Below are 26,237 nucleotides of genomic sequence, written 5' to 3'. Positions count from 1 at the left end.
ATCATCTCTTATGTCAGAGAGTCTTCCGATTCTCGTCACGCAAAGTGTTCACACCGGCGTGCGCGATCAGTGCTACGTGCGCAACCATCTCTTCGCGCGTGACAATCGTCATCAGGAGTTTTACTCTTATGACAGAGAGTCTTCCGACTCTCATCACGCAAGTGTTCACGCACGCGCATGACCAACTCTACACTCAATACCATCGTCATCAAGAGTTTTACTCTTATGACAGAGAGTCTTCCGACTCTCGTCGCGCAAGTGTTCATGCGCGCGCAATTAGTGCTACGCACATGAACAACTATACATGCGCGACCATCGTCATTAAGAGTTTTACTCTTATGACAGAGAGTACTCAAACTCTCATCGCTCGGAGTGTTCACACATGTGCGACCATCTTGGCGCTTGCGATCAGCGCTATGTTGAACGCTCAGGCTCACGCAGCCCACTTAATGTTTTCAATCACCTCAGAGACAGCAGTCGCCCACGCGACATCGCGCAGGCCTTATCCCTAAGGGTAGGCCTGTGCCGCTTTTGCCTGCCTGGAAGCCTCCCACAGGTAAGAAGGTTCAGAAACCTGCCGGGGTTCCAAAACCCTGAGGGATGCCCGCTGCCTAGGGGTTTCCGTCTCCCTACAGGTAACTATGACATAGTTCCTTTGGGTTCTGGTCTTGTGTACTCAACACGATTCCTGAAAATTCCATCAGGAATCAGCGACAGAGTTCCTGCGGGTTCTCGTCACAACATCCCTTAGGGTCGTGAGAAAGGAAATCACGAAATAGATTCTGAACCCCTAGGTTCTCTTTGCGCCGAATCTCTCGGTTCCCGCAATCCAGAGTTTTGTCTGAAAACTTTATGGTCGACATCCCTCCTCCCTACGGGATGAGTCTTCCAAAAGCGTGACTTAATATGTCACTCTACACTCCCAGCTGATTACTATGTCAGCTAGGCTGGTCTTGCCACCATCGATCCTTTCATTTTCGAACGAACCACCGTCATCTTCCGTCCACCCTCCCACTTTGAGTGGTTGGGTTAGCAGACAGAAATTAGTGTGGAATGAAAAATTCTTTACATTCCAGTTCATTTCCCCTGACAGGCCTTGCCTGAATTAGACAGTAGTTTTCTCGCTAGCGAGAAAGGGTTCGATGGCAACCCCTTCGGGTAAGCGGTCAATGGCAATTATGTCTGGTCTTCTTGAAGCAAAACCCCACATATGAGACTTCACCCATTTCAGGAGATTTGTTCCTGAGAAGTTTTACAGAACTTCAACGGGTGTTGTTAAAACTTCATAAAGGCTGTAAGCCTTCCCAAAGCATGCGCTCTATCCAAGACAAAACCATGAGTTTATTGTCATAGACTCGGTTTCTATTGTTTGATTGAGTCAGCTGCTTCTGTCATTGTACCTTGGGTACAACGACTTATCGTTTTACACGATAGACTTCTGAGACTTTTTATTCTACCCTTACAGGGTTATTGTCTCAAACAATTAGTCCCAAAGGAGCAGTGTTAGCTTACGTTTGAGAACGAGAGCAACATCGTGGGCAGCTTTTCATTACGTTTACGAACGTTTCAAACCCCGCCCACTGGGAACCAGACATCCTTGAATGTGTAGAAACGCTGGCTAGCTCCTCCCATTAAGAGGAGGGGCAAACCAAAGGAGAAATGATCACTTTTATAACTGTATATTTTGTTTGAGAACATGTGCACTCATTAAAAAAAATTATTACAGCTAGTCAATGATCAAAAATTCCTTGGGCAATAATGTTGTGATTCGTCGCACATACATTATTCCTGCAACCGGATTTGTTGCAAACGTTTCCTGGTGGCAGAGATTACGCATGTGCTAGCGCAGACGGGCAAGTACATATGCGTGCAAGCGATCCTTCTGCCAATAAGGGCTATATACATCTTGCAATTAGAACTCCGTTCTATTAAGTTGTATAGCTATATCCCTTACTGAAACCAGGTTATTCAGTACATTACTTGGCTACTTTCCTGTAACTAGACATACGGCATTAAAGTTTTGCCTTCTTATAGGCATTTTTTCCTTTCTCCCGATCGGAAGTCTTAGTCTCCTACAATGACTTTGTCCGGAAACTTCTCTTAAGTATATCTGTTCCCTAGTAGGGAACATTCAATATAAATGCTAGTTTACAGATTGGAGACGGAGAAGTACATACGTTTTCGTCCTAAGAAGGAGAAATCTCTGTTACGAACGTTTTCAACGTTCTCCAACTGAGTTCCGGACACGACTTTTAAGTCGAACTACGCATGTCTGCTTGTCATGCTCACAGTTCGGTGTTACTACTCTTTAGTAGACTTATGCTTATTACCCATCCAACAATAGATTGAAAATACGTTTCAATCTCTTCTTGGGGTTGGTTGGATGCGTTCGGTAATTACCGTACAATCTCTTTGGAGATTCGCCCTTATAACATAAGCTGTACTGATTAACTGGTTTACCGTTTGGTATTGGTCTTATTCGGCCAACCACACTAGATTGGTGGCAGTTTTAACGTGCAAATAGTTGCACGTCTTGACATCACCTCGAGATGTGTTTATTGCCATTCAATCTCTCTCTCTCTCTCTCTCTCTCTCTCTCTCTCCTCCTCTCTCCCCCCCCCCCTCGCTGGACGAACCGCAGATTGGTGGGTGGCAAACGAGAACCTCGACAAAGAGACCTATCTTCTCTCCCCTCTGGATTTGATGCTCTTTAATGCATCAAAAGAGAGGGGGTGGCATATGCCGCACCATTCCATTCTCGTTCGTTGGCCCAATTCAGAAAGGTACCAGCATTCACCTCTCTTAGAGAACCATCTAACACTACGAAGCCTCAGATGGACAGAGGACAACTAGGTGCCCCCATCCGCTCGCATCATTCCTGGTACAGAAATGTGCTTGCAGATAATCTGAACAGGATCACTCAGATAGTGGGCTCCTAGTGTCTTTGAATCATCTTGTATCCAACAAATTCTTAACTTTGTGAGGTCCCCGACTGTGGTCATGCTCGCAACGGCCCTCAAACAAGATGTATTCCAAGATCAGTGGGGCAGCATAGAGGTGTGTTTTTTCCCTCATTTGGTCTGGTGAGAAAGTCCTCAGCCAAGTAAGAATAAGCAAGGTCTTATCAATGACTCCAATAGCTTCGCTATTGCATCCCACAGAATGGTTCCTGGACCTTTTGCAGCTCCCGACGGAGTTGCGAGGGATCTTCCTCTACGACACGATCTTCCAAGCAGCCACACGCTAACACTTTCCTAAGCTGTAGCTTTGCTTCGACTTCACGCCTGGGACGGTCCTATACCACCTCTCTCAGAGAGGCCTTTTGCAACGAGTTGTGGAAAAGATGTCTAGGCACTTCAGACACTTTTCAGCATCTGTCTTCCAGGCGAATTGTTCGGTTCTTTGTGACTGATGTCGTGGAAGGGGATTCTCTCTCTTCGATGCCTTTACTTATTTATACAAAGTTGAGATAACTTGTCCCCCGTCGGATCTCTACCTCCTCCTGGGAATGCGGTTCGGGTCCTTCAGTCCCTGAAGGCCCCTCTCAATGAACCTTTATGCCAGGCAGCAGATCGCTTCCTTACATGGAAGACAGCCCTTTCTACTCACTTGGACTTGGACTAAGAGAGTTAGTGTGTTGTATGATCCATCTTCTGATGTCTCCTACTTTAGGAGACGGGGAGAAGTAATCCTCACCGGCGTCCCTGAGTTGATTGCCAAGACTCAAAATCCGAGTGTGCTGCACCCTAGGTGCAGCCCATTTCGGATAAAGAGTCTTCGTTCAGTAACCGAAGATCCATCAACTGGGGTTTTACCCAGTGAGGAGTCTGTGGTGTTACCTTGAAAGAACGACACCAGCTGTCCCCCATGTGTCGGCATTGTTAACCGGCACAGGGAAAGTCAAGAGGAGGATCGCAAGGATTTCCTTCCCCTCTGTGATCGGAAGGCTATTGAGGCTGCTCTCAATCTAGACCCTCCTCCATCCTAAGACCCAAAACTTGTAACCTCAGTGGCGTTGCTACGTCCCAAGCATTCAAGAAACTACTCTGTGGCGCAGATACTGTAAGTGGGCATGTGGAAGCGTCAATCGACCTTCACGGCCCACTACCTGCAAAGACGTAACCCACAGGAACATGGAGACCTTTTCCATCAGTTCTGTGGTGGTCGCACAACAAATTTTCTAAATACCTCAGGCTCCTTGATGGACAAGTAGCTGAGGGTTGAGGGCTGAGGTTACCCAGATTAGTCTGTGGTGAGTGAGTAAGAATGACTAGCTCCTTTCTTCTTTTCACCATCTCCCCTCTGGGGAAAACAGCTCCGCAAGCCTCAGCATAGCTGACCTCACCTCGCTGCAGGTAAGACTCATTTCCCTTGTGCCTCCTAAGTATAGAATAATACTTTGTTACATCCCCAATACCTTTTTGAGGGAGGGTATTGGGTAAGTCTTAAGAATAATAGGTTTTGTACTCAAGTTTCTATGGTAAAGACAAGCCACACTGTTAGTTCCATTCACACACAAGCTTCTACAGGCTGCTATCAGTGCATTACCTCATATCGGCACTTGATTTTAGCGAGGGTAGGGTCCCTTCCACTATCGATCACAGATCGAAATAGAGAGAACCCCGGGTCATGAACAAGGCCCGTTGGTGAGGACTTCCTCCCTCCTAAGAGTAAGTCACCCCTATAAATAGCGGAGGGTTTGTATTTACGCCGGAACTAATAACAAATTTGTTAGTAATTTGTATTTTTCCTTGTACAGTGGTACCTCTACATACGAATTTAATCTGTTCCACAACCGACTTCGGATGTAGAAACGAATTTTCCCATAAGAATACATTGAAATAGGATTAATCTGTGGTTGAGCCCAAAAACCTATGATAACTCCTTAATAAATTACTACACATAATTACACATGACAATATGCACTCTAAATTAGATAATAGACATGTAAAAAAGAATAATTATCAAGAAATGATAAATAAGAAACGGGTTTTTAGCGTCACTTTACCTTAGAAAGTCCAGCGCAGGTGTTGGTCTTGCTACGCAGAGAGGAGACGGACGGGCGGCGAGGAGGTAGAGAGGTTGACTACGATAAACGTACACTACCATAACTTATTCTAACTTACACTAAGTGAGCTTTAACCTAACTTAGCTTATTTATATTTTTCATTTTTATATTTTATATTTTTTACATTTTCTTTTTTTCTTTTTGATGATTAATTTTAATCACTTTCACTCTACACTTAAAATTGATTGAATTTTTTTCTCTTTAATCTTTGCCGTTTTCTTCGTTTCACTTTCTTTCGCTTCATTCTTTTCCGTTTTCTTTGAACCACTTCCTTCCTCTTCATCACGAGTTCGCTTCGTAGTTATTTTAAAGAAGCTATCGATAGAAAGTTGCTTGGTACAGCTTTTCAGAATGTTTCGAAAATAAGTTAGGGAAACATCATCAAACTGCGCAGCTACACGACAAACCTGCAATTTCCTAACACCTCTTTTATTTGCGCCGAACCTAACACATGTTCTACCTCCTCGATCCCCTCCTTGTCATCACTCATGTGCTCAGACATATCATGGAGTTCCTTGAGCTCCTCTGTAGTAGTTTCGTCGTGATGTTCTTTTGTAAGTTCACTCACTCATGCTTTTCAATAATTCCTTGCTTTACTTCTAAAGAAAGCATTTCCTTATTCCTTTTCTCACCACTACCACTTGCGAAACTAAGCCTTTTAGGACCCATGATTTACGTAAAATACCGTAAAAGGATGAACGTAAAAAATCACGATTAAAACACAGTTAATAGCAGAACGCACAGGGCACAACCACACGAAGCCGACGAGAACAGAGGAATATCCCAAGCCACGCTAATTGAGGGTCCCTCCGAGGTAGAAATGCTGCCTTCTATCGGCGGAAATAAAAAATAAATCCGGCGCTATGAGTACCATCTACGTGCAAGGGTATTGTTTACTTCGGGTGTCGGAAAAAATTTGGGTGTAGAGTAGGAACGTGTTCGAATTGTAATTCGCGTGTCGAAAAATTCAGATATAACCGGTACGACGAAAATAGCTTACTTCGTGTGTTGAAGTAAAATTCGGGTGTAGTCGAAAAATTGCTCGAATTTTACTTCGGATGTTGGAAACTTCGGATGTAGATACGTTCGTGTGTAGAGGTTCCACTGTACTTTGGTGCCTATGTTAATGCTCAAGACTCCCTATGTTCTTCGATTACCAGATTCTGTCAAATCTGAGGTAAAGTCCACAGGTACATTACCTATTGCTTCCTACCTCTAGATGTCAATGAGTGTTTCTGGCTTGGGATTTTTTTCAGCCAGGGGTTCAGCGGGTGTCTTAGACGCTAATCATATTGGCATATCTGGGATTTCTAACATGCATTGAATGTTTCTAGGGGTCTCTAATTCTGGTGTAACTCTACTGTATCTGTATTTGGGAAGTGCTCCATAGGACTAAGTACCTGTAGTAGGGTTTGACTCTGGATGTTGTTTGTATTTTGTACATTTTTGCACCAAAGCAGGCCCATGAAGTCCCTACAAGAGATGAGTATGAGAAAAATTCATCTTTTTATGAATAGTACTTACCTGGCAGTTATATATATATAGCTGAGTCTCCGACTGCGGCAGAATTTAATCGAAAATCTCGGCAACCGCCTTGTGGTGGTTGTGTGGTTAGATGGTTAACAACCCTTACAGGGTGGTACTTGGAATCATTCCCGTTTTCTGTTCCTCAGATTATCTCTGCCGGCCGGATCGACAACATCGTTGGTCCGCCATTCAGTTTTTTTTCGGATCGCTTTCCCTTCATCGCCTTTTTGGACTTCGTTTTTGGTGAAGTACACTGTGTTGGGATTTGGCAATCGTGTTTTTTTTTTTTTTTTTTTTTTTTTTTTTTTTGTCTTTTTTTTCTTTCTTATCATGAGTAAAAAAATTCATTATTGTATATGTGCGAATGATATTTGCAAGGTGAGGCTACCGAAAGTGTCGGTTGACCCTCACACTATCTGTATGGGTTGCAGGGGGTTTGAATGTGCTTTAGATAATAAGTGCAAGAAATGCGAGGTTTTAAGTGATGATAATTGGTTAGCTATCAAGCGCTATGTGCGCAAACTTGAGATTGATAGAGTTAGAAGAGCTAAATCAAAGTCAAAGTCTGTTAGTGAGCCTAGCTTAGATTTATCTATTGACCCTTTGCTTGTAACCTCTTTGGAAGTTATTCCTTCCCCGAATGTAGTAACTCCTGCCCCTTCTACAGGATCTGTGCCTACGGATGACCCTGGGTATGCTAAATTAGCTGCTGAATTAGAGGCCATTAAAGCACAATTGGAGGCCTTTAAAGGTAAGGGTGTAAGTGAAATTAGTGCTTGTGAAAGTGCAGTGGAGGTGGCGACTGATCAAATCTGTCATACCCCTAGGTCTAGACCTCTACCAAGCTCCCAGGACCAAGGGAGAAGGTACGTCGAAAGCCGAAAGGGGGTGAGAGGTGCTTATCCTCGGTCAGTCGTCGCCTCAGACAGTCCTGTTGCGATCTCCCAGGCTGCTCTTGACCGCCGTAGGAAAGGCGTGTCGGATACGTTTGTGTCTTCACCTGATCGTTCTCCCAGACGTAATTGGCGTTACGAATCAAGACCAATGAAGAGAGGGTGGAACCGGGACGTGCAGTCTCGCTCTCCCTCTCCCGTTTCGAGTAGCCGAGATCCTGATCCTTCGGAAGACGATTTCGATGTTGTTCCTGTTAAAAGGGCGAAACAGAGAGTCCTTAGCCCAGTTAATCCTGCTAGACTCCCTACTACTACTGCCAGCGCTCCCAGTCAAGCCGTATGACAATTGCCGTCTTCGGCACCGCGAGAGCCAGCGGAGGTTGCTAAAGCTTTCATGGTTGTTATGCAGGAACAACTTTCATCGTTAGTTCAAGCTTTCAGCCACCCTTCTCAGTCCGTCAGACGTAAGGACGTTTCTTTGCCTGTTAAGAGATCTTCTAAGAGAGATCTTAGTATTTCTTCCAAGAAACCTCAGCGCACTTCGTCGGCCGTACGACAACACACACCCTCTTCATCGGCACGCTGCCAGGAATTTCCTTCCCCCCTCTCCCGGCGCCAGGACGATACTGCCTCTCGTTCTCGGCGCCGTGACGATTCCGTTTCTCTTTCGAAACGCCAGAACGTTACTGCCTCGTTTCTTAGGAAACAGAATGAATGCAGTCTGCTTTTTCAAGGCGAAGGCAGCCTGCATCTTCAGGACGATTCCGTTTCTCGTAATCGTGACAATACTGCTTCTCGTCATCGTGACGATACCGCTTCTCGTCATCGTGACGATACCGCTTCTCGTCATCGTGACGATACCGCTTCTCGTCATCGTGACGATACCGCTTCTCGTCATCGTGACGATACTGCTTCTCGCCGACGGGATGTTAGCGGCGCTCAGCGCCAGGATTCAAACAGCTCTCGGTGCCAGACTGCTGGCAGCCCAACTCTTCAGGATGTTATCCTTGAGCAGGACCTCCAAGATATTTCGGAAGAGGAAGAAAAACCTGCCGACTCTTCTAGTGATTACAAGGTTCTTTCTCGCTCTCTTTTGGAACTTTATGGGGAGGAATTTCAACCTTCGGCCCCTCGTTCTCCTCAGTCTCAATTTACCAGGAAGAAAGCTACTAAGTCTTCGGCCTTCATCAAAATGAAACTTTCAATTTCGGCCAGGAAAGCTCTCGCTAAGGTGGATGATTGGATGAAGAAACGGAGACAAGCTGTCAAGACCACCTTTTCTTTTCCACCGTCTCGGCTCGCTTCCAAGGCCGGTATGTGGTATGAGACAGGGGAACCTTTGGGGTTAGGAGTGCCTGCCTCCTCCCAAGGTGACTTCTCGGCTCTTGTGGACTCGGCAAGAAGGCATGCTTTAAACTCTGCCAAGGTGATGTGGTCCATGTTGGAGCTTGATCACCTCGTCAAGGGAATTTTCAGGGTTTTCGAGGTTTTCAGCTTCCTGGACTGGACTCTCGGGACTCTGGCCAGGAAGTCTGAACTCCTGGAGGGCACGAAGGACCTGACGAGTATCATGTCCTGCATGGACAAAGCTCTAAGGGATGGAGCTAATGAATTGGCTTCCCTTTTCTCAGCAGGGGTCTTAAAGAAGAGGGCCCTTTTGTGCTCCTTCACCTCTAGATCTGTGACTGTTGCCCAGAAGTCGGAGCTGCGTTACGCCCCTTTTTCACGTCATCTTTTTCCTGAAGCTCTGGTCTCTAGAGATATCTCCCTTTCTCTGGCTCAGAAGGCTACTCAGGACCTTTTGTCTCGGTCGGGTTGAAAGACCTTACCTGTTGCTCCTGCTCCTCTGAAGAAGGAAGAGAAGAAGTTTCAACAGCCCTTTCGGGGCAGGATCTCCTCGAGAGCGGATTTTAGGGGGAGAAGACAAGAGTCAGGGCCAAGGACCAGCAGGGGTGCGTTTAGGCCCCGGTCCAAAAAATGAGATGGAAGTCCTCCAGACACCAGTAGGGGTAAGACACTCGTTTTTGGCAGTCTTGGAAAAGGAGAGAGGCGGACACCTGGTCCCTCTCAGTCGTCAAGGAAGGTTACAAGATTCCCTTTTTAAAGAAACCACCTCTCTCAGACTCTCCCCTAGCCTTAGTGGCTCAGTACACCGACGCTGGGAAACGGGAGGCTATTCTGGAGCTAGTCGACCAGATGTTGGTCAAGGGAGCAATAGAGCCGGTTCAAGACCTCGCCTCCCCAGGCTTTTACAATTGCCTGTTTCTGGTTCCCAAGAACTCGGGTGGATGGAGACCAGTCCTAGATGTCAGCTCTCTGAACGCCTTCGTGGAGAAAATAAAGTTCTCCATGGAGACTACTCAGTCAGTGCTGGCTGCAGTTCGTCCAGGAGACTGGATGGTTTCTCTCTACATGCAGGACGCTTATTTTCATGTCCCCTTTCATCCTTCTTCGAGGAGATATCTGAGGTTTGTGTTCCAGGGCAAGTGCTTCCAATTCAGGGCACTTTGCTTCGGTCTCAGCACAGCTCCCCAAGTTTTCACCAGACTAATGGCGAATGTGGCAGGCTGGTTACACCAGGAGGGGACAAGGGTCTCCTTCTATCTAGACGACTGGCTGATCCGGTCACAGTCGAAAGAGAAATGTCTGGAGGACCTAATGAAGACTTATACGATGACTCAGGACCTGGGACTCATCGTCAACTGGGGGAAGTCTCAGACCGAGCCGAATCAGACTATTCTCTATTTGGGGATTTTCAGGCTTCTCCCTCCCAGGAGAGGCAGACCAGGTGCCTGGACAAAGTCAAAGACTTTTTGAGGAAGCAGGAATGCTCAGCGAAGGAATGGATGAGTCTGCTGGGAACTCTATCCTCCCTGGAGCAGTTTGTCCCGTTGGGGAGACTGCACCTAAGGCCTCTGCAACACTTCCTCGCAAAGGTTTGGAACAGAAAGATCCAGGAGGACACTTTTTCTTTTCCCATTCCGACAAAGATCAAGGATCTTTTGATGTGGTGGCTGGACCCAGCTCTGTTGGGAAAAGGAATCTCCTTGTTCAAGAAGAACCACGACCTAGTGTTATTCTCAGACGCGTCCTAGTCAGGCTGGGGAGCAACACTAGGGAACAAAGAGGGCTCAGGTATTTGGGAAGGGAGTCAGATCAGTTGGCATATCAACAGGAAGGAATTGATGCCCATTTTGTTAGGGCTCAAGGCCTTCAAAACCTCGGTGTCAGGAAAGACTGTGGAGATCAATTCCGACAACACCACAGCTCTCGCGTACATAAGGAAGCAAGGGGTAACTCACTCCCTCTCTCTGTTCTCAACTGCGAGAGAGCTTCTCCTTTGGGCGAACGAGAACGAGACCCAGCTGTTGACAAGGTTTGTTCAAGGGCAGAGAAACATCAGGGCAGACATGCTCAGCTGGAGGGGACAAGTCCTTCCCACAGAGTGGACTCTCAACCCGCATGTCTGTCGGAGCCTCTGGAAGTTGTGGGGCAGACCTGTAATAGACCTTTTCACCTCCGGTCTAAACAAGAGGATCCCCAACTACTGCTCCCTGGTCCCGGACGAGGAAGCTGTTGCAGTGGACGCCTTCTTGATGGATTGGACGGGGCTGGACATGTATGCCTTTCCCCCGTTCAAGATCATCAATCTGGTTGTCAGGAAATTTGCTCTCCTCGATTCGGGACGAATGATCCTTGTGGCTCCATTCTGGCCTGCGAGGGAATGGTTCACCGAAGTGGTAGGGTTGCTGATGGACTTTCCAAGAAGACTCCCGGCAAGTCCAGATCTTCTCAGACAACCCCACTTTGAGAGATTTCACCAAAACCCCCTCGCTCTCAATCTGACTGCCTTCAGACTGTCGAGAAGCTCGTTAGATCTCGAGGCTTTTCGGCACAAGCAGTGAAAGCTATTGCCAGGGCAAGGAGGATCTCTTCACAAAGAGTCTACCAGTCAAAGTGGGAGACCTTTAGAGCTTGGTGCAGGAGGTGCAAGGTTTCCTCATCCTCTACCTCTCTAAGCCAGATTGCAGACTTTCTTGTGTACCTCAGGCAGGATGCTAAGCTGGCTGTATCTACCATTAAAGGATACAGGAGCATGCTCTCAACCGTCTTCAGGCATAGAGGCTTAGAGTTATCTTAGAATAAGGACTTGCAGGACCTCATTAGGTCTTTTGAGACAACAAAGCAGGTGCACTTAAGACCCCCTTCTTGGAACCTGGATGTGGTGCTTAAGTTTTTGTGCTCCAGGAAGTTTGAGCCTATCTCGCAAGCTTCTCTGCGAGATGTGACTAAGAAAACCCTCTTCCTTTTGACTCTAGCGACTGCCAGGAGGATCAGCGAGGTCCAGGCAATCGAGAAGCGTGTAGGCTTCACCCTAAATGGAGCGGTTTGTGCCTTGAGGTTCGACTTTCTCGCCAAGAATGAGAACCCTTCGAAACCCTGGCCCAGGACTTTTGAAGTCCCTAACCTCACGAATCTAGTGGGTCAGGAACAGGAAAGCCTCCTCTGCCCGGTTAGGGCTCTCAAGGCTTATTTGGCCCACACTATAAGAGCGTGAGGGGTGCTTCCAACTCCTTATGGTGTTCGGTGAAGGATCCTCAAAAACCCGTCAAAGAACGCTTTGTCCTTTTTCCTGAGGGAAACTATTAGGGAAGCCCACCTCTTTTGTGAGGAAGAAAACTTCGCCCTGTTAAAAGTACGGGCTCACGAAGTAAGGGCCATTGCTGCTTCGCTGGCATACCGGAAAAATATGTCAGTTAGGCAGATCATGGACGCAACGTTCTGGAGGAGCAACTCTGTCTTCGCTTCTCATTACCTCAGAGAGGTAAGAGTGGACTATGACAAGTGTTATACCTTGGGCCCATACGTAGCTGCGGCTTCTGTATTAGGCAAAGGAGTTACTACCCCTACTCAACCTTAGTTTATGTACTTGTATATGGGTTTGTGTTTTTTATGGTTGTCTGAGGTCCGCGTCTTGTGGTACGATTCCCTCAGTCCAGATAGATAGTTTATATCTATTTCTGCAAGGTTAGGTGGTTAGCTTTAGTAAGGTTGCAGGTTTTTATTATATGGGAAGGTAGTTTCTGAAGTCTAGTCAAGTTGTTGGTCCTACCCCTTTGACAGACTCGATTGAGTTGTTTGCAGCGTAGCAGGTCTACTCCTGGCTGAACACTCCTAAGGGAAAGCGATTCTAGAGACAGTTGCCTTTGAAGTCAGCTACCTTAGCAGGTAAGGAATCAAGGTGTTTGTTCTCCTACAACTCTTTTGTTGTTTCCCCAACTATGTTTTTCTGTCTGTTTCCCTCCAAATGTGTGAATCAGCTATATATATATATATATAAATAACTGCCAGGTAAGTACTATTCATAAAAATGGAGTTTTTATGATAAAACAAAGTTTTATGAATACTTACCTGGCAGTTATATATATATATTAAAGCCCACCCACCTCCCCTCAGGAGACAGGTCGGGCAAAGATAATCTGAGGAACAGAAAATGGGAATGATTCCAAGTACCACCCTGTAAGGGTTGTTAACCATCTAACCACACAACCACCACAAGGCGGTTGCCGCGATTTTCGATTAAATTCTGCCGCAGTCGGAGACTCAGCTATATATATACATATATATATATATATATATATATATATATATATATATATATATATATATATATATATATATAACTGCCAGGTAAGTATTCATAAAACTTTGTTTTATCATAAAAACTCCATTTTCATATTATTGGTAAGAGTTTGTTTACTGTATCAAGAAAATATTTGCAAGTCTTACGAGGGAGCTGCATATTCTGCAGTCTTCTTAGGTATATGAGTATTCTCAGACCTTTATATTTGATCAAGTTTTGAAAGTGATGAAAAATAAATTTCCTAGCATTTTGAGGAAGGTTACTTTTAAATCTATGTCGACTCAATCTTCAATATTCTCTCTATGTCATCTTCACCTTTAAAGCCTAACAGACTAGCAATGTATCACACAAGAAATACCTTCTTAGTTTCTTTTGTAAAAGCAGATCCTTTCTTTGACTATAAGGAAGCTGATCATAAAATGATTAATTTTGTAAATTTACAGGGTTGGCCCATAGATATTTGGCTTTATTTTTCTATAAAAAGATAAGTGTCCACAAATATCCAAAGACCATAAATAATGGTATGAATAAGAGATTTTTTTACATGAGAAATGATCAGGTTTTATGAATAAATATTTAATTTCAAGGAATCTTCCTGAAATTCATTTGCTATTTTCTTTGAAAAGCTTGGTCACAATGAAAATGGAAAATAGAAATTTGTAGAGATTTTTTTATGACCCTTTGTATCTTCTACTATCCTAAGCTTGTGTTTCAAGTATTATTTTTTGCAAGAGTTACATTAATTATCAGTTACTGATTATTTTATGGTTATACTCCTAGTGAACCGATGGAAATTGCATTCAATCCAATGAGTCAAAGTGAAGTTAAATTTTTGTATTGTTCAGATTCTGTTTTTGAATTTTTAGAATTTGGAAATTCCTTTTATGTCAATTTGTTTTCTAGATAGATCCTGTATTTATCAATGTTTTCTTGATAGATATACTTTGTGAATTTGCTGTTAAGGCATAATTGTATTTATAATTTTTATGTTTCTTTATTGCAATGATAAATTTATGGCAAGAATAAACATTGAGACGTATATTTGCTTTGGGAAAATATCTGTATTTTCTTGCATAATTTTCATGTAGGTGCTGATGAAGAGACACTTGATGTATATGAGAATGAAGTTAAAAAATGGAAGAAGTTTCATCAGGACAATATTGGAATATTAGAAATGGTCAATCAATTCATGAACTTGTATGTTCAGATGTGGGAGCTTGAAGAGAAAGCCAAAGATCCAAGTCGTCTTTTTAATACCAGAGGTGGTGCTCTGCTTCAGGAAGAGAAAGCAAAAAAGAAAGTGAGAAATGTGAGTATATTATTTCAGTAAAGTTTAAATGAGAATTATGTACCATTCATTTTTTTAATGAAAATGCTAATAAGTGATGAAAATAAGGAATTTTGCAAAGCCAAGTGCAAACCCCTTGTTCCCTATATTTAAGATGTAACGGATGAAAACTTGTTTGTAAATTGATTGAACCCTTGGAATTTTTTTTTATCATTAGGTATATCATATCTATTGATGATGATTTTTTTTTTGTTCACTCCTTTTTCAAAAAAATCATACAGCTTTGATTTTGAGAATGAGTATAACAAATCTGGAGATAATTTGTATTTTTTGATAACATACAAACCTGGAGCTATTTATAAGGGTTATTACTTTTTGCAAAGCTGAAGGACTAGCCAAGACAATTTTAGTGTGGGATAACTACCCCCATCCGCTAGTTAGCGGGTGGCGGTGGGGTAAACCGCCTACCCTGCTCACTCACACCAGTCGGCTGAGTAAGCACTTTTGCTTTCTGGCAGGACGTCTTGGGGGACAGGGTGGTGGGCCAATTTGTATAAATAGCTTCAGGTTTGTATGCTAGGAAAAATACAAATTATCTCCAAATTTATTATTTATTCCAGCGCAAATACAAACCCTTTGCTATTTATAGGGGCGACTTAATCTTAGGAGGGAGGAAGTCCTACCAACTGGCCACGCTAAAATCAAATATTGCTACAAAGTAACGCAGAAGCTTGTGTGAGAGAGACTAGTGGCCTGTCTTTACGTAGGAACTTGAGTCAAAGCCAAGAGTTCTAAGACTTACCCAATACCCTCCCTCAAGAAGTATTGGGGAAGTAACAAAGTATTGTGTAAATACTCGGGATGCACAAGGGAAATGAGTCTTACCTGCAGAGAGGTGAGGTTAGCTATGCTGTGGTCTTGCGGTGCTGTTTCCAACGGTGTGTGTGTGTGTGTGTGTGTGTGTGTGTGTGTGTGTGTGTGTGAATGGAAAAAAGAAACCAGACATTCTTTCTCAATCCCCCTAGACTAACCCGGATTTTGAGTCTTAGCCACAAACTCAGGGACGTAGCTGAGGATTACTTCTCCCCAGCTCCTGGAGTGGGAGACATCAGCATATAGACCATGTTGTTCACTGACTCTCTTGCCCAAAGCCGAGACGAGCAGGAACGCTTTCTTCCATGTGAGGTGGGGATCAGAAGCCTGACGTAATGGTTCGTAAGAGGGGCCCTTTGCTATTTGTGGGGGCGACTTAATCTTAGGAGGGAGGAAGTCCTATCAACTGGCCTCGCTAAAATCAAATATTGCTACAAAGTAATGCACTGATAGTGGCCTGCAGAAGCTTGTGTGAGAGAGACTAGTGGCCTGTTTTTACGTAGGAACTCGAGTACCAGCCAAGAGTTCTAAGACTTACCCAATACCCTCCCTCAAGAAGTATTGGGGACGTAACAAAGTATTATGTAAACACTCAGAATGCACTAGGGAAATGAGCCTTACCTGCAGAGAGGTGAGATCAACTCTGCTGTGGTATTGCGGTGCTGTTTTCCCTAGGGGGGTAGAAGGTGAAAGGAAGAAAGAAGCCAGACATTTTTTCTCATTCCCCCTAGACTAACCCTGGTAACCTCAGCCCTCAATCCTCTGCTACCTGTCCATCAAGGAGCTTGAGGCATTTAGACCACTTGTTGTGTGGCCACCACAGGACCAATGGAAAAGGTTTCCGTGATCTTATGGGTTACGTCTTGCAGGTAGTGGGCGGAGAAGGTCTTCTGACACTTCAACATGCCCGCTTGCAATACCTGTACCACAGAGAAGTTTTTCTTGAATGCTAGCGAGGTTGCAATGCCCCTGACGTCATGAGCTTTGAGTTGATTGGACGGAAAAGGGTCTGGATTGAGACCCTTCTCAATCAATTTCCTGATCCAAGAGGAAATCGTATTCCTCGTGACTCTCCTCTTGACCTTCCCCGTGCTAATAAAAAGCGCTTGCAAACGGGGGCGATCTGCTGCTGTTCTTTTCAAGTAACATCTCAGACTCCTTACTGGACATAATAACAGTTGGTCTAGATCTTTGTTCACAGAACAAAGACTATCTGGAATGGTCTGAACTTGAAGTCCAGCACACCCGGATTTTGAGTCATAGCCACAAACTCAGGGACGTTGCTGAGGATTACTTCTCCCCAGCTCCTGGAGAGGGAGACATCAGGAGATAGACCATGCAGTTCACTGACTCTCTTGCCCAAAGCCAAGACGAGTAGGAACACTGTCTTCCATATGAGGTGGTGATTGGAAGCTTGGCATAATGGCTCATAAGGGGACTTCTTCAGGGACCGAAGGACCCGAACCACGTTCCGAGGAGGATGTCCAAGCTCTGACTGTGGACAAATAAGTTCATTAGTATGTATGAGCAAAGAAAGTTCCAACGAGGAGGAAATATCAACTAGTTTCAGTCTAAAGGTGAGACTCAAGGCTGAGCGGTAGCCTTTGACTGCCGAGACCGATTGAACCATTTCTTCCCGAAGGTATACAAGGAACTCCGCTATAGTAGGAATAGTAGCATTGACGGGAGAGACCCCTTCCACAACACTAACCACAGAAAACTGACCACTTTGCCTGGTAAACTGCCTCTGTGGATCTTCTTAGGTGTGGCAGCAACTGGTTGCAAAAAGCCTCGGTGTGTGAGGAGGTGCTGGACAGTCTCCAGGCGTGAAGCCGAAGGGAAGCTACGGTTCTTTGTAGGATGTTGGCATGTGGTTTTTTCAGTAGATCGTGCGTGGAGGGAGCTCCCTCGGGATCTCCGTGAGGAGTTGCAGAAGCTCCGGAATCCATTCTGCATGATGCCATGGCGTAGCTATAGTAGGAGTCTTTTGCAAGTGGTTCTTGCTAGTACATGGTTGAGGACTTTTCTCATCAGACAGAACTGGGGAATAGCGTAAGCATCCAGGTTTATCCACCGTTGTTGAAAAGCATCTTGCCAAAGAGCCTAGGGATGCGAGGCTGGGGAGCAGTAAAGTGGGAGTACGAAGTTCAGGGCTGTCGCAAACAGATCCACAGTCAGGGAACCCCACAAAGTCAGGACTTTGTTGGCTATCAGAGGATTAAAAAACCACTCGGTGCCAACTATCAGAGTCGCTCTGCTCAGCTTGTATGCTAGCACATTCCGCTTGCCTGAAGTGAAGCGAGCTGATAGGGTCACTTAGCTGTCCTCTGCCCATCTTAGTATCTCTACTGCAAGATGGCACAGCTGCTGCGTAAAGGTACCACCCTGTTTGTTCAGATAAGGTACTACTGTGGTGTTGTTGCTCATCAACTCCACTGAGTGCCCCGCCAGGACCTGGTTGAAATGTTTGAGGGCCAGGAAGGCTGCTTTCATCTCTTCAGAGATTTATGTGGTGGTACTTTTCTGATTCGGACCATTGGTCGGAGATGTAATGGTGCAGCATGGGGGCCCCCCACCCTTCTTTTAATGTATCCAAAAAGAGCATCAACTCCGGGGAAGAGATGACAAGATCGACCCCTTTGCAGAATTTCGGATCCCCCAGCCCCTATCAGAAATCTGACCGTTCCTCTAGACCTATGAGGACTAGATGATCCCTGGAATCGCTGGACTGATTCTACTGGGATTTCAAATGCCACTGGAGAGATCTCATCCTGAGGTGACTGTTGGGAACCACTCAGGTCTGAGAATAAAGGTGACCGAGAAGGCAAAGCCAAGTCTGCGCTGGGAGCTCTTCCCGCCTGAGGAAGACCTGTGCTATCATCCTTAGACTCCGAATTCTTTCATCTAATGGGAAAGCTTTGTGCCTTAAGGTGTCTATGGGCATGCCTAGGTATACCAGGTCTTGAGAGGGAAGCAGATGAGAATTCTCGAACTTTACCACGATCCCTAGATCCTGGCAAAACCTTAGAAGCTCGTCTCGGTGGCAGAGAAGGATATCCTCTAAGTCTGCCAGAATCATCCAGTCGTCCAAGTATCTTAGGAGACGAATGCCGTATCTGTGAGCCCAAGATGACACTAGGGCGAACACACTTGTGAAAACCTGAGGTGCTGAGGAAAGACCAAAACACAGCACCCTGAACGGGTAATGCTTTTGGTTCAGCATGAATCCTAGATACAGTACTTCCTGGAAGACGGATGGATTGGAAGTATGCGTCCTTCAGATCTAGAGTGCACATGAAGTCCTGCGGTCTTGTTGCTTGTCTGACAGTGTCGGCTGTCTCCATTCAGAGCAGAGAGGTCAATGACTGGTCTCCAGCCTCCAGATGCCTTTCTTACAAGAATGAGTCGACTTTAAAAGCCTGAGGACCCGTCCAGGACCTCTTAGAGAGCACCCTTCTCTAACATGGTCTGGGCTTCTGCCCTGAGGGCACACTCCTCAGGAGTGCGGATCCCTTTACATAGGAGTTCAATGGAAGCGTCACTCAGTCAGTGGAGGGAGAGAGAGAGAGTGAACGGGATGCGATACCCTGAATTAATTACTTCGACTGTCCAAGGCTCAGCCCCGTGGTGAAGCCACCTCTGCCAGCAACTTTGCAGGCATCCCCCTACATGTGGAAAAATGGGAGAACTGCCTGTCCCAATGGGATTGGCCTCGGCCAAATCCCCTCTTTCCCTTTCCTCCACGAAAGGACTTTTTACCACAAAGGGTTTGCTTAGACCCCCTTTGACTATTTTTCGGGTCTCTAGCCCTCTTCGTTTGCAGTTTCGGAGGTGGTTTCTGTTGTGGCTGAGAAGTGTAAGTCCTGGCTGTTAAGACCTTTTGGATGAGGAAGTCTCCACTTCTCTGCCATCCGCACGACATCCTCGGGATGAACAGGGAATTCCCTTCGAAAGGTGCATTCATAAGTCTCGGCACCTCGGCCTGAGAGAGTTTCCTGTGGAATCTTCTCATGACGGCATCCCTCCTTTTCAGGATGGTGTTGGCCCAGAGGTTCACCACCTGATGAGAGAGGAACTAGACCCGAGTACCAGACAGTAGGAAAGTCTGGTACAGAAGTCGAGCCGTGAAGTCGCCTGCATGGCGTACTTCACCACCTTCTCCTGGCTGAGGATCTCGGAGACAAAGAACGAAACTGGAAGTCCCGTATGCTTCTTGAAGGGCATAGCTCTTGAGAGTGCCTCAATGGAATAATCAAGAGGCAAGGTAGGGAGAGACTCCCCGAGGATCTCGTAGTACCTCCTCTGAAACACATACGGAGGAGGAAGGAGCTTGGAGGATGAGTTGGAGTTGAGAGTGAAGGTGGCCTCAGTTGCCTGGGACACTGCCTTCTCTTTGGCACTCCTTAACCCCTGTGACCAGGGCAGAGCTCTACTGACCCTCGGGTATCCGAGTACCGTAAAACTGGTGGAGGACAGTTTTCTTTCCATCCAGAGGGGCTACTGATGGATCTTGTAGCCCATTGGTGGATTGAATGCAGGCTAAGACCTGCCAGAAGGCATGCTCTGATTCCTTCTTCTCATCCTCTTTTAGCTTAGGGAAGCGACAGCTGGCAAAGCATTGTCTTCGGGATCGCTTTGCCCTTTCACATCCTAACTCACACCCATAGGAGCCCAGAGTGGGTCGAAGTCATCATCGGGATAGACTTGAGACAGGGAAACTACTGAGGATGTGCTTGCTTCCGCCTGCCTAGGTGACAGCGAAGGGGGAAGCCAAGCCGATGATTTAGGGATGGTAAATAGATCCTTCTGCTCCCTGCCCTGGGCAGGTGTTCTGTCAGTGAGGACCTGGAAGGCTCTGCTGGTCTGCAGGCTGGATGGTAATCCGCCTTCGGAGGGAGCACATAACACCCAGTCACAGGTCATACCTCCTTAGGCACTATCTCGACTGGGGAGGGACGAAAAGAGTCCCTGTAGCAGGTTACCCTGTCTTCTTTGGGAGGAGGACGGAGGGATTCTTTTCCTCTTCCACTTAGGTCTGGCCTGTGGGACCATGAACTGCAAGGGGCTACCTTGGAGTTCTTGCACACACTCTTCCCTAGGTCTCTTGCGAGGGGAGAAGGGTTTCTCCTTACCAGAGGGAAGCCCCAGGAATGAGAGGGGGCAACAAAGGAATTCCGGAGTGCCTCCTAATAACTGGGAGCGGGGAGTGACACCCGTCACGGCCTGACGCATTACATTGAATGATACTTGAAGCCATGGGGAGGTGGGTCACAGGCTCACGAAGAACTGAGAGGGAGGTCCTTAGGAAAACACGGCTCCTTGGGCTTAGGAACCTCGGAAGGTTTCTTAGCCCTCTTACCTATAGGAGGTTTCCCAGCAGGCAAGGCAAGATCGGCACAGGCCTACACTTAGGGATAGTGTCTGGGCGTTGTCCCGTGGGCGACTGATGTCTGAGGTGATGGAAGCCCTTGAGACTGGAGAGACTGATGGACATCTCTCCTGGAGGAAGGGTTACTCCGGGAGGGGTCTTCTGCAGCCAGAAACGGCGATAGAATTTCGTCTGAGGAAAAGGCGAGAGGGGTTTTGCGAGGATGACAGATCGCGAGAACCCTCTCTAGCACGAGACGCTGGAAGGTCAAGCGCTGACGCTCCAAACGCGTCGTGCGGCACTTTTGTCGCTGCGTCGCCTGAGCCTGAGCAAGCGGGGGAAAACCAGGAGGGGAGGCAACCGAGGAGCGTAAACCCCGGTCGTGCGACCCATAGGAATCCATGCGACGAGGACCCTGAGGAACGTCGTCACTAACTTCTTTAAGACGGACACTTAATAGGATGAGAGCTCTAAAACCCGGAGTTTCAAGTGTAGCGCCAGTTGCGTGAGTACAAAAGCTCCGCGCGACGAGAGAGTGAAGACTCTCTGTCATGAGATTGAAACTAAATGACGAGCGTCACGAGAACTGACAGGTTCAGCGTAATCCCGTGAACCCATAGGATTTATGGGACAAGGAGAGAACTCCCAACTAAGAGAACCCGAGAGACCAGCGTAGCCTCCAAAACGAGAGCCCAGAGGCTTAGCAATACTGGTATTGCGAGACCCCGAAAGGTCAGTGCAACTGGAAACCGCAGGTTCCCTACCACGAGAGAGCATGAAAGCTCAGCGTGACAAGAGGCACGAGAGCCCTAGGGCTCAGCGTAACCTGGGTTGTGAGACCCCGAAGGATCAGCGCAACAGGAAACTGAAGTTTCTTTACCACGAGAACCCGCAGGTTCAATGTGACGAAAGGCTTGAGAGCCCAAGGGCTCAGCGTAACGGGTTGCGAGATCCCGAAGGATCAGCGCAAAGGGAAACCGAAGTTTTTCTGTCACGAGACCCCAAACGGTCAGCGTGACGAGAGGCACGAGAGCCCAGGGGCTTAGCATAACCAGGGTTACGAGACCCTGAAAGGTTAGAGTAATGGGAGACCAAGATCTCTGTCACGAGAACTCAAGGGTCCAGCATGACTGATGGAACTAGAGCCCGAGGGCTCAGAGTAACCATTGTTACGAGAGCCAGAAAGCTCAACGTAACTGAAACTCGTAAGTTCCTAGTGGCGAGGCCCGAAGGCTCACGATCACGCCAACCCAAAGGGTGATTGTCACAAGACCCCGGAGGGTCAATGTGAGGAGAACCTGCAGGTTCAAAAAGACTTTTCTCCTCACAGCACGAGGACGACCCTTGAGGCCCCTGTCTACCGTTTAGTATGACTCTTCCCTGCAGGGGGCAGGTAGCACTAACATTGTCTATGATTAGTGGTAATGATGGATAACGGTAACACCATTTGTCTCAATGGTCCGGATGACCATAGAAAAATTATCCCAAGGTTAAGGCACCTATGAAATCCACAGGTACAGTACTTTCTAGTAATTCTCTGGTAAGCTTCCATCAGGACGAAATGGCTTGAGCCCAAAAAACGGATTTTGAGCGAAGCGAAAAATCTATTTTTGGGTGAGATAGCCATGTCGTCCTGATGGACCCACCCTCCTTTTCTATAGAAAAGGCCTTGGCAGGATCCCTCCCGAAACTACTATATCTGTAGCACCATGCTCAATGCAACTAGGAATAACCGCCATCTTGGATGTGACGCCATCTAGATACTCAATAGTAGTATGGGAGAAAGGGTAACTTTGATAACGGCTCCCCTTCTATTTTTCCCACTCTTCCCCCTCGATGCGAAAACGCTATTTCGGGTGAAGATTGCTGTGTCATATCAAGATATACGTCCCCTGATTTATGCAATATCCTTAAGAGAAATTTTAACAATATTCGCGCCAGGAGTTAGAATTCTGGAGACCTAAAAGTAAATTCTCTAGGAATATCACTGTAGTCAAATATCCCTTAGGAAGCTACTTATAGGAACCTTCCATCAGGACGACATGGCTATCTCACCTAAAAATAGATTTTTCGCTTCACTCAAAATCCGTTTTATATATATATATATATATATATATATATATATATATATATATATATATATATATATATATATATATATATATATATATATATAATATACAGACAGTCCCCAACTTACGAACACAATAGGGACCGAGAGTCTGTTCGTAAGTCGTATTGTTCGTAAGTCGTTAGTGTTAAATTTTGGTCTGGAGTAAGCGTAACCTAACTCAGATGTCTACGATTTTCAGCAGTAGAAGTCAACAAATAGCCCCATTTCATATAAAATAGGTTATTACAAATATTTTACTTTATCATATTACAGTAGTCTGTATAATACTGTAAAGTTCAGTACAGTATGTTGTTTTATTATCCTGTACTGCACACTACATAATGGAAACTTGCACAAACAATCGGCCATACATATGCACTGCATTTCTGAATCAGTTGACTTTAAGTAAAATCGTAGTAAATATAGTGTACTGTACATTTAGTACAGTACTGTACATTAATTCCTTTTTAAATAAATGTACTGAAAGATATTTTATTGTTCCATTACCCAATTTTTTTGCTAGAAACTTACGTAAACAAGCGGCCATTTGCATTATGTACTGTAACGTTTACCTTTTCACGCTTATCAAATCAGCTGACTTGTACCGTACTGTATTTACTGTATGTAACAGTACTGTGCATTTAACTGCTTCATGGTTGTTTTGGTATTGTTAAATAAAATGCAGAAGGTTAGTTTACTGAATTGTTTTATTTTAATTTTGACCGACGGAATCATTCTTTGTAGAGTATACGTCACGTATCTTGTGACGTCATGTATTTGGTGGAAGAGCGCTGACAAACCGAATGATTTCCTTTCATTATGTTGCCGAGTAATCTTATTACAGAATTCTCATAATCGAAACACCGAGTAACGATATCAAGTGTTTTAGTGGTCTGTATCATTAGTTATGAGATTAGTACAACTTACCGTAAAGTTAAGAAAATAAAAGTCTGATGTTATATTTCTTCTGGCGGAAGGCGAGAGGCAAAGCAAGTGATTTTCTTCCGATCCGTTACTATTCCCATAATCGAAACATCGAATAAGGATATAAAGAATTTTTTAATATTTTTCAAAGAAATATGAAGACTTAACTGCATTAAAAATCAAAATACGGAGACAGAGAGAGAGAGAGAGAGAGAGAGAGAGAGAGAGAGAGAGAGAGAGAGAGAGAGAGAGAGGGGGGTTGCGTATTCCGTTTATAACTAATAATAAGGTCTATCAACGAACTGTATGGAAAATGTGATACCCTATAATGTATTAGCGCTGTTGTAATATTCACTATGAAGAGATTTCAAATATCAAGAAAATTATATAAATCAGTGTTATTCGTACTATATGTGCGCATAATCGTGATACTGCAGCGTCACCTTGAGATCAGCTGATCTCCCAACCAAAAGTAAATCAAAAGTAATTGTTGATTATTGCAATGCTCAAGAAATTAAAAAAAAATATGAACGTGCTTTAATAAACCATAATTAAACACAATAATGTCTAATGAAATATGAAGGCTTAATATTGAACGAAAAATTGAATACTGTATGAAGCTTTAGAATTAACTACCCATATGCGATTGACAGAGCGAGCACACACACACACAGAAAGAGCTACAACGATTTCGCATGATACCTAATAATAAGAACTGTAGGGAAACTTATTTTCTGTAACATTGGCGCTGATGTAATATTCATCTTGAAGATATTTCTAATATGTTAAGAAATAAAAAAAAAATGCCAAAAGTCTGATGACGTTATATTTCTTCTGACGGAAGGCGAGAGGCAAATCAAGTGGTTTTCTTCCGATCCGTTACTATTCCCTTAATTGAAACATCGAATAAGGATATAAAATTTTTTTTAATAATTTTCAAAGAAATATGAAGATTTAACTGCATTAAAAATCAAAATACGGAGAGAGAGAGAGAGAGAGAGAGAGAGAGAGAGAGAGAGAGAGAGAGAGAGAGAGAGAATTTAACTTGAAATGAAATCTACGGATGTTTACGAACATGTTTGGACTTCCTTCAATTTGTGTTCGTATGTACCGTTGTTCGTAACTCGAATGTTCGTAAGTAGGGGAGCATCTGTATGTATATATAGATAGATAGATACATACATACATACATACATACATACATACATACAGTGGACCCCCAGAGTACGGCGTCCCCAGCTTACGTTTTTTTCACGTTATGGTGTGGAATACGATGTTTTTTCGTCCCTTTGTTACGGCATTTTCCCCACCTTATGGCATTGAATTCCAAAATTCTAATTTGGCGGTCGGTACGCGTACGACTGTGCGAGTCACTCGCCTCACACCACGCTCATACGTCACTAGAAGCTGGTCTGCTATTGGTCGGCGTCGTTAAGATGCCGATACGCTATTGGCCGAAATCCCTCCCACAATGCCTGAGAGATGCTGCCTCTCTCTCTCTCTCTCTCTCTCTCTCTCTCTCTCTCTCTCTCTCTCTCTCTCTCTCTCTTGTTAATCGCGCGCTCAGTTCAGAATCTCGTGTGTGTTTCGTAAAGACTTGATCTCATGTGAGTGCTTGCGATATCGTATTTTTTGTGCATTTTAGTGCTGAATTCCAACTTCAATACGTTAGCCCTTGGTCCCAAGATTGCTAGTAATATTAAAGGGAGAAGTAAGAAGATGATTACTATGGAAACGACGCTGAAGATAATAAAGAAATACAAACCATGCGCATCGTTACCCTCGCTAGTACATATGGCCGTAACCAGTCAACGATTGTCACAATCATCAAGAACAAGGAAGCCATTAAAGCAAGTAAGTCTTCTAAAGGCATGATTGTCCTTGCCAGTGGAAGAACCTCAATCAACGACGAGATGGAGAGACTCCTTCTTCTGTGGATTAAAGTGAAGGAAATCGCTGGTGATACACTCACGCAATCGGTAATTTCGCACAAGGCGAGCACCATCTATGCCGATCTCATGGAAGTCCAGAGAGACGGCGGAGGCGAAGGAACATCGCAGCAAGCCCCCCAAGAGTTTAAGGCTTCTCATGGGTGGTTTGATTGGTTTAGGAAGAGGACTGGTATTCACTCAGTCGTCAGGCATGGAGAGGCGGCCAGTTCTGACAAGAAAGCAGCAGAATTCCTCAAGAAGTTTGAGAAAGTAATTTCCAGAGAAGGCTACATTCCTCAGCAAGTTTTTAACTGCGATGAAACTGGCCTTTTCTGGAAGAAAATGCCCCACCGTACATATATCACAGCTGAAGAAAGGAAACTTCCTGGCCATAAACCAATGAAGGACAGACTAACGCTCGCATTTTGTGCAAATGCCAGTGGGGACTAAAAAATTAAGCCCCTACTGGTATACCACTCAGAAAATCCTCGTGCCTTCAAGGCACAAAATATCACGGGAGAGGCTCTCGGTATTTTGGAAGTCTAATGCTAAGGCCTGGGTCACGAGGACCATATTTATTGAGTGGATAAACGTCTGCTTTGGTCCTG

General features: G+C 45.2%; 1 protein-coding gene across 2 annotated transcripts in view; it reads left to right on the top strand.

Moving 5' to 3' along the window:
- The window catches only part of LOC137654904 (protein regulator of cytokinesis 1-like), a 147,964-nt gene that overhangs the window by 66,274 nt on the left and 55,453 nt on the right, over positions 1-26,237 (top strand). For both annotated transcript variants that reach the window (XM_068388819.1, XM_068388821.1), the window contains exon 9: positions 14,221-14,441. In XM_068388819.1, the coding sequence (XP_068244920.1) occupies positions 14,221-14,441 (221 nt within the window). The remainder of the gene's footprint in view (positions 1-14,220; positions 14,442-26,237) is intronic.

This window comes from Palaemon carinicauda, chromosome 1 (genome assembly GCF_036898095.1).
Source record: "Palaemon carinicauda isolate YSFRI2023 chromosome 1, ASM3689809v2, whole genome shotgun sequence".
Lineage (NCBI taxonomy): Eukaryota > Metazoa > Arthropoda > Malacostraca > Decapoda > Palaemonidae > Palaemon > Palaemon carinicauda.
This window is presented reverse-complemented; position numbering and strand designations above follow the sequence as displayed.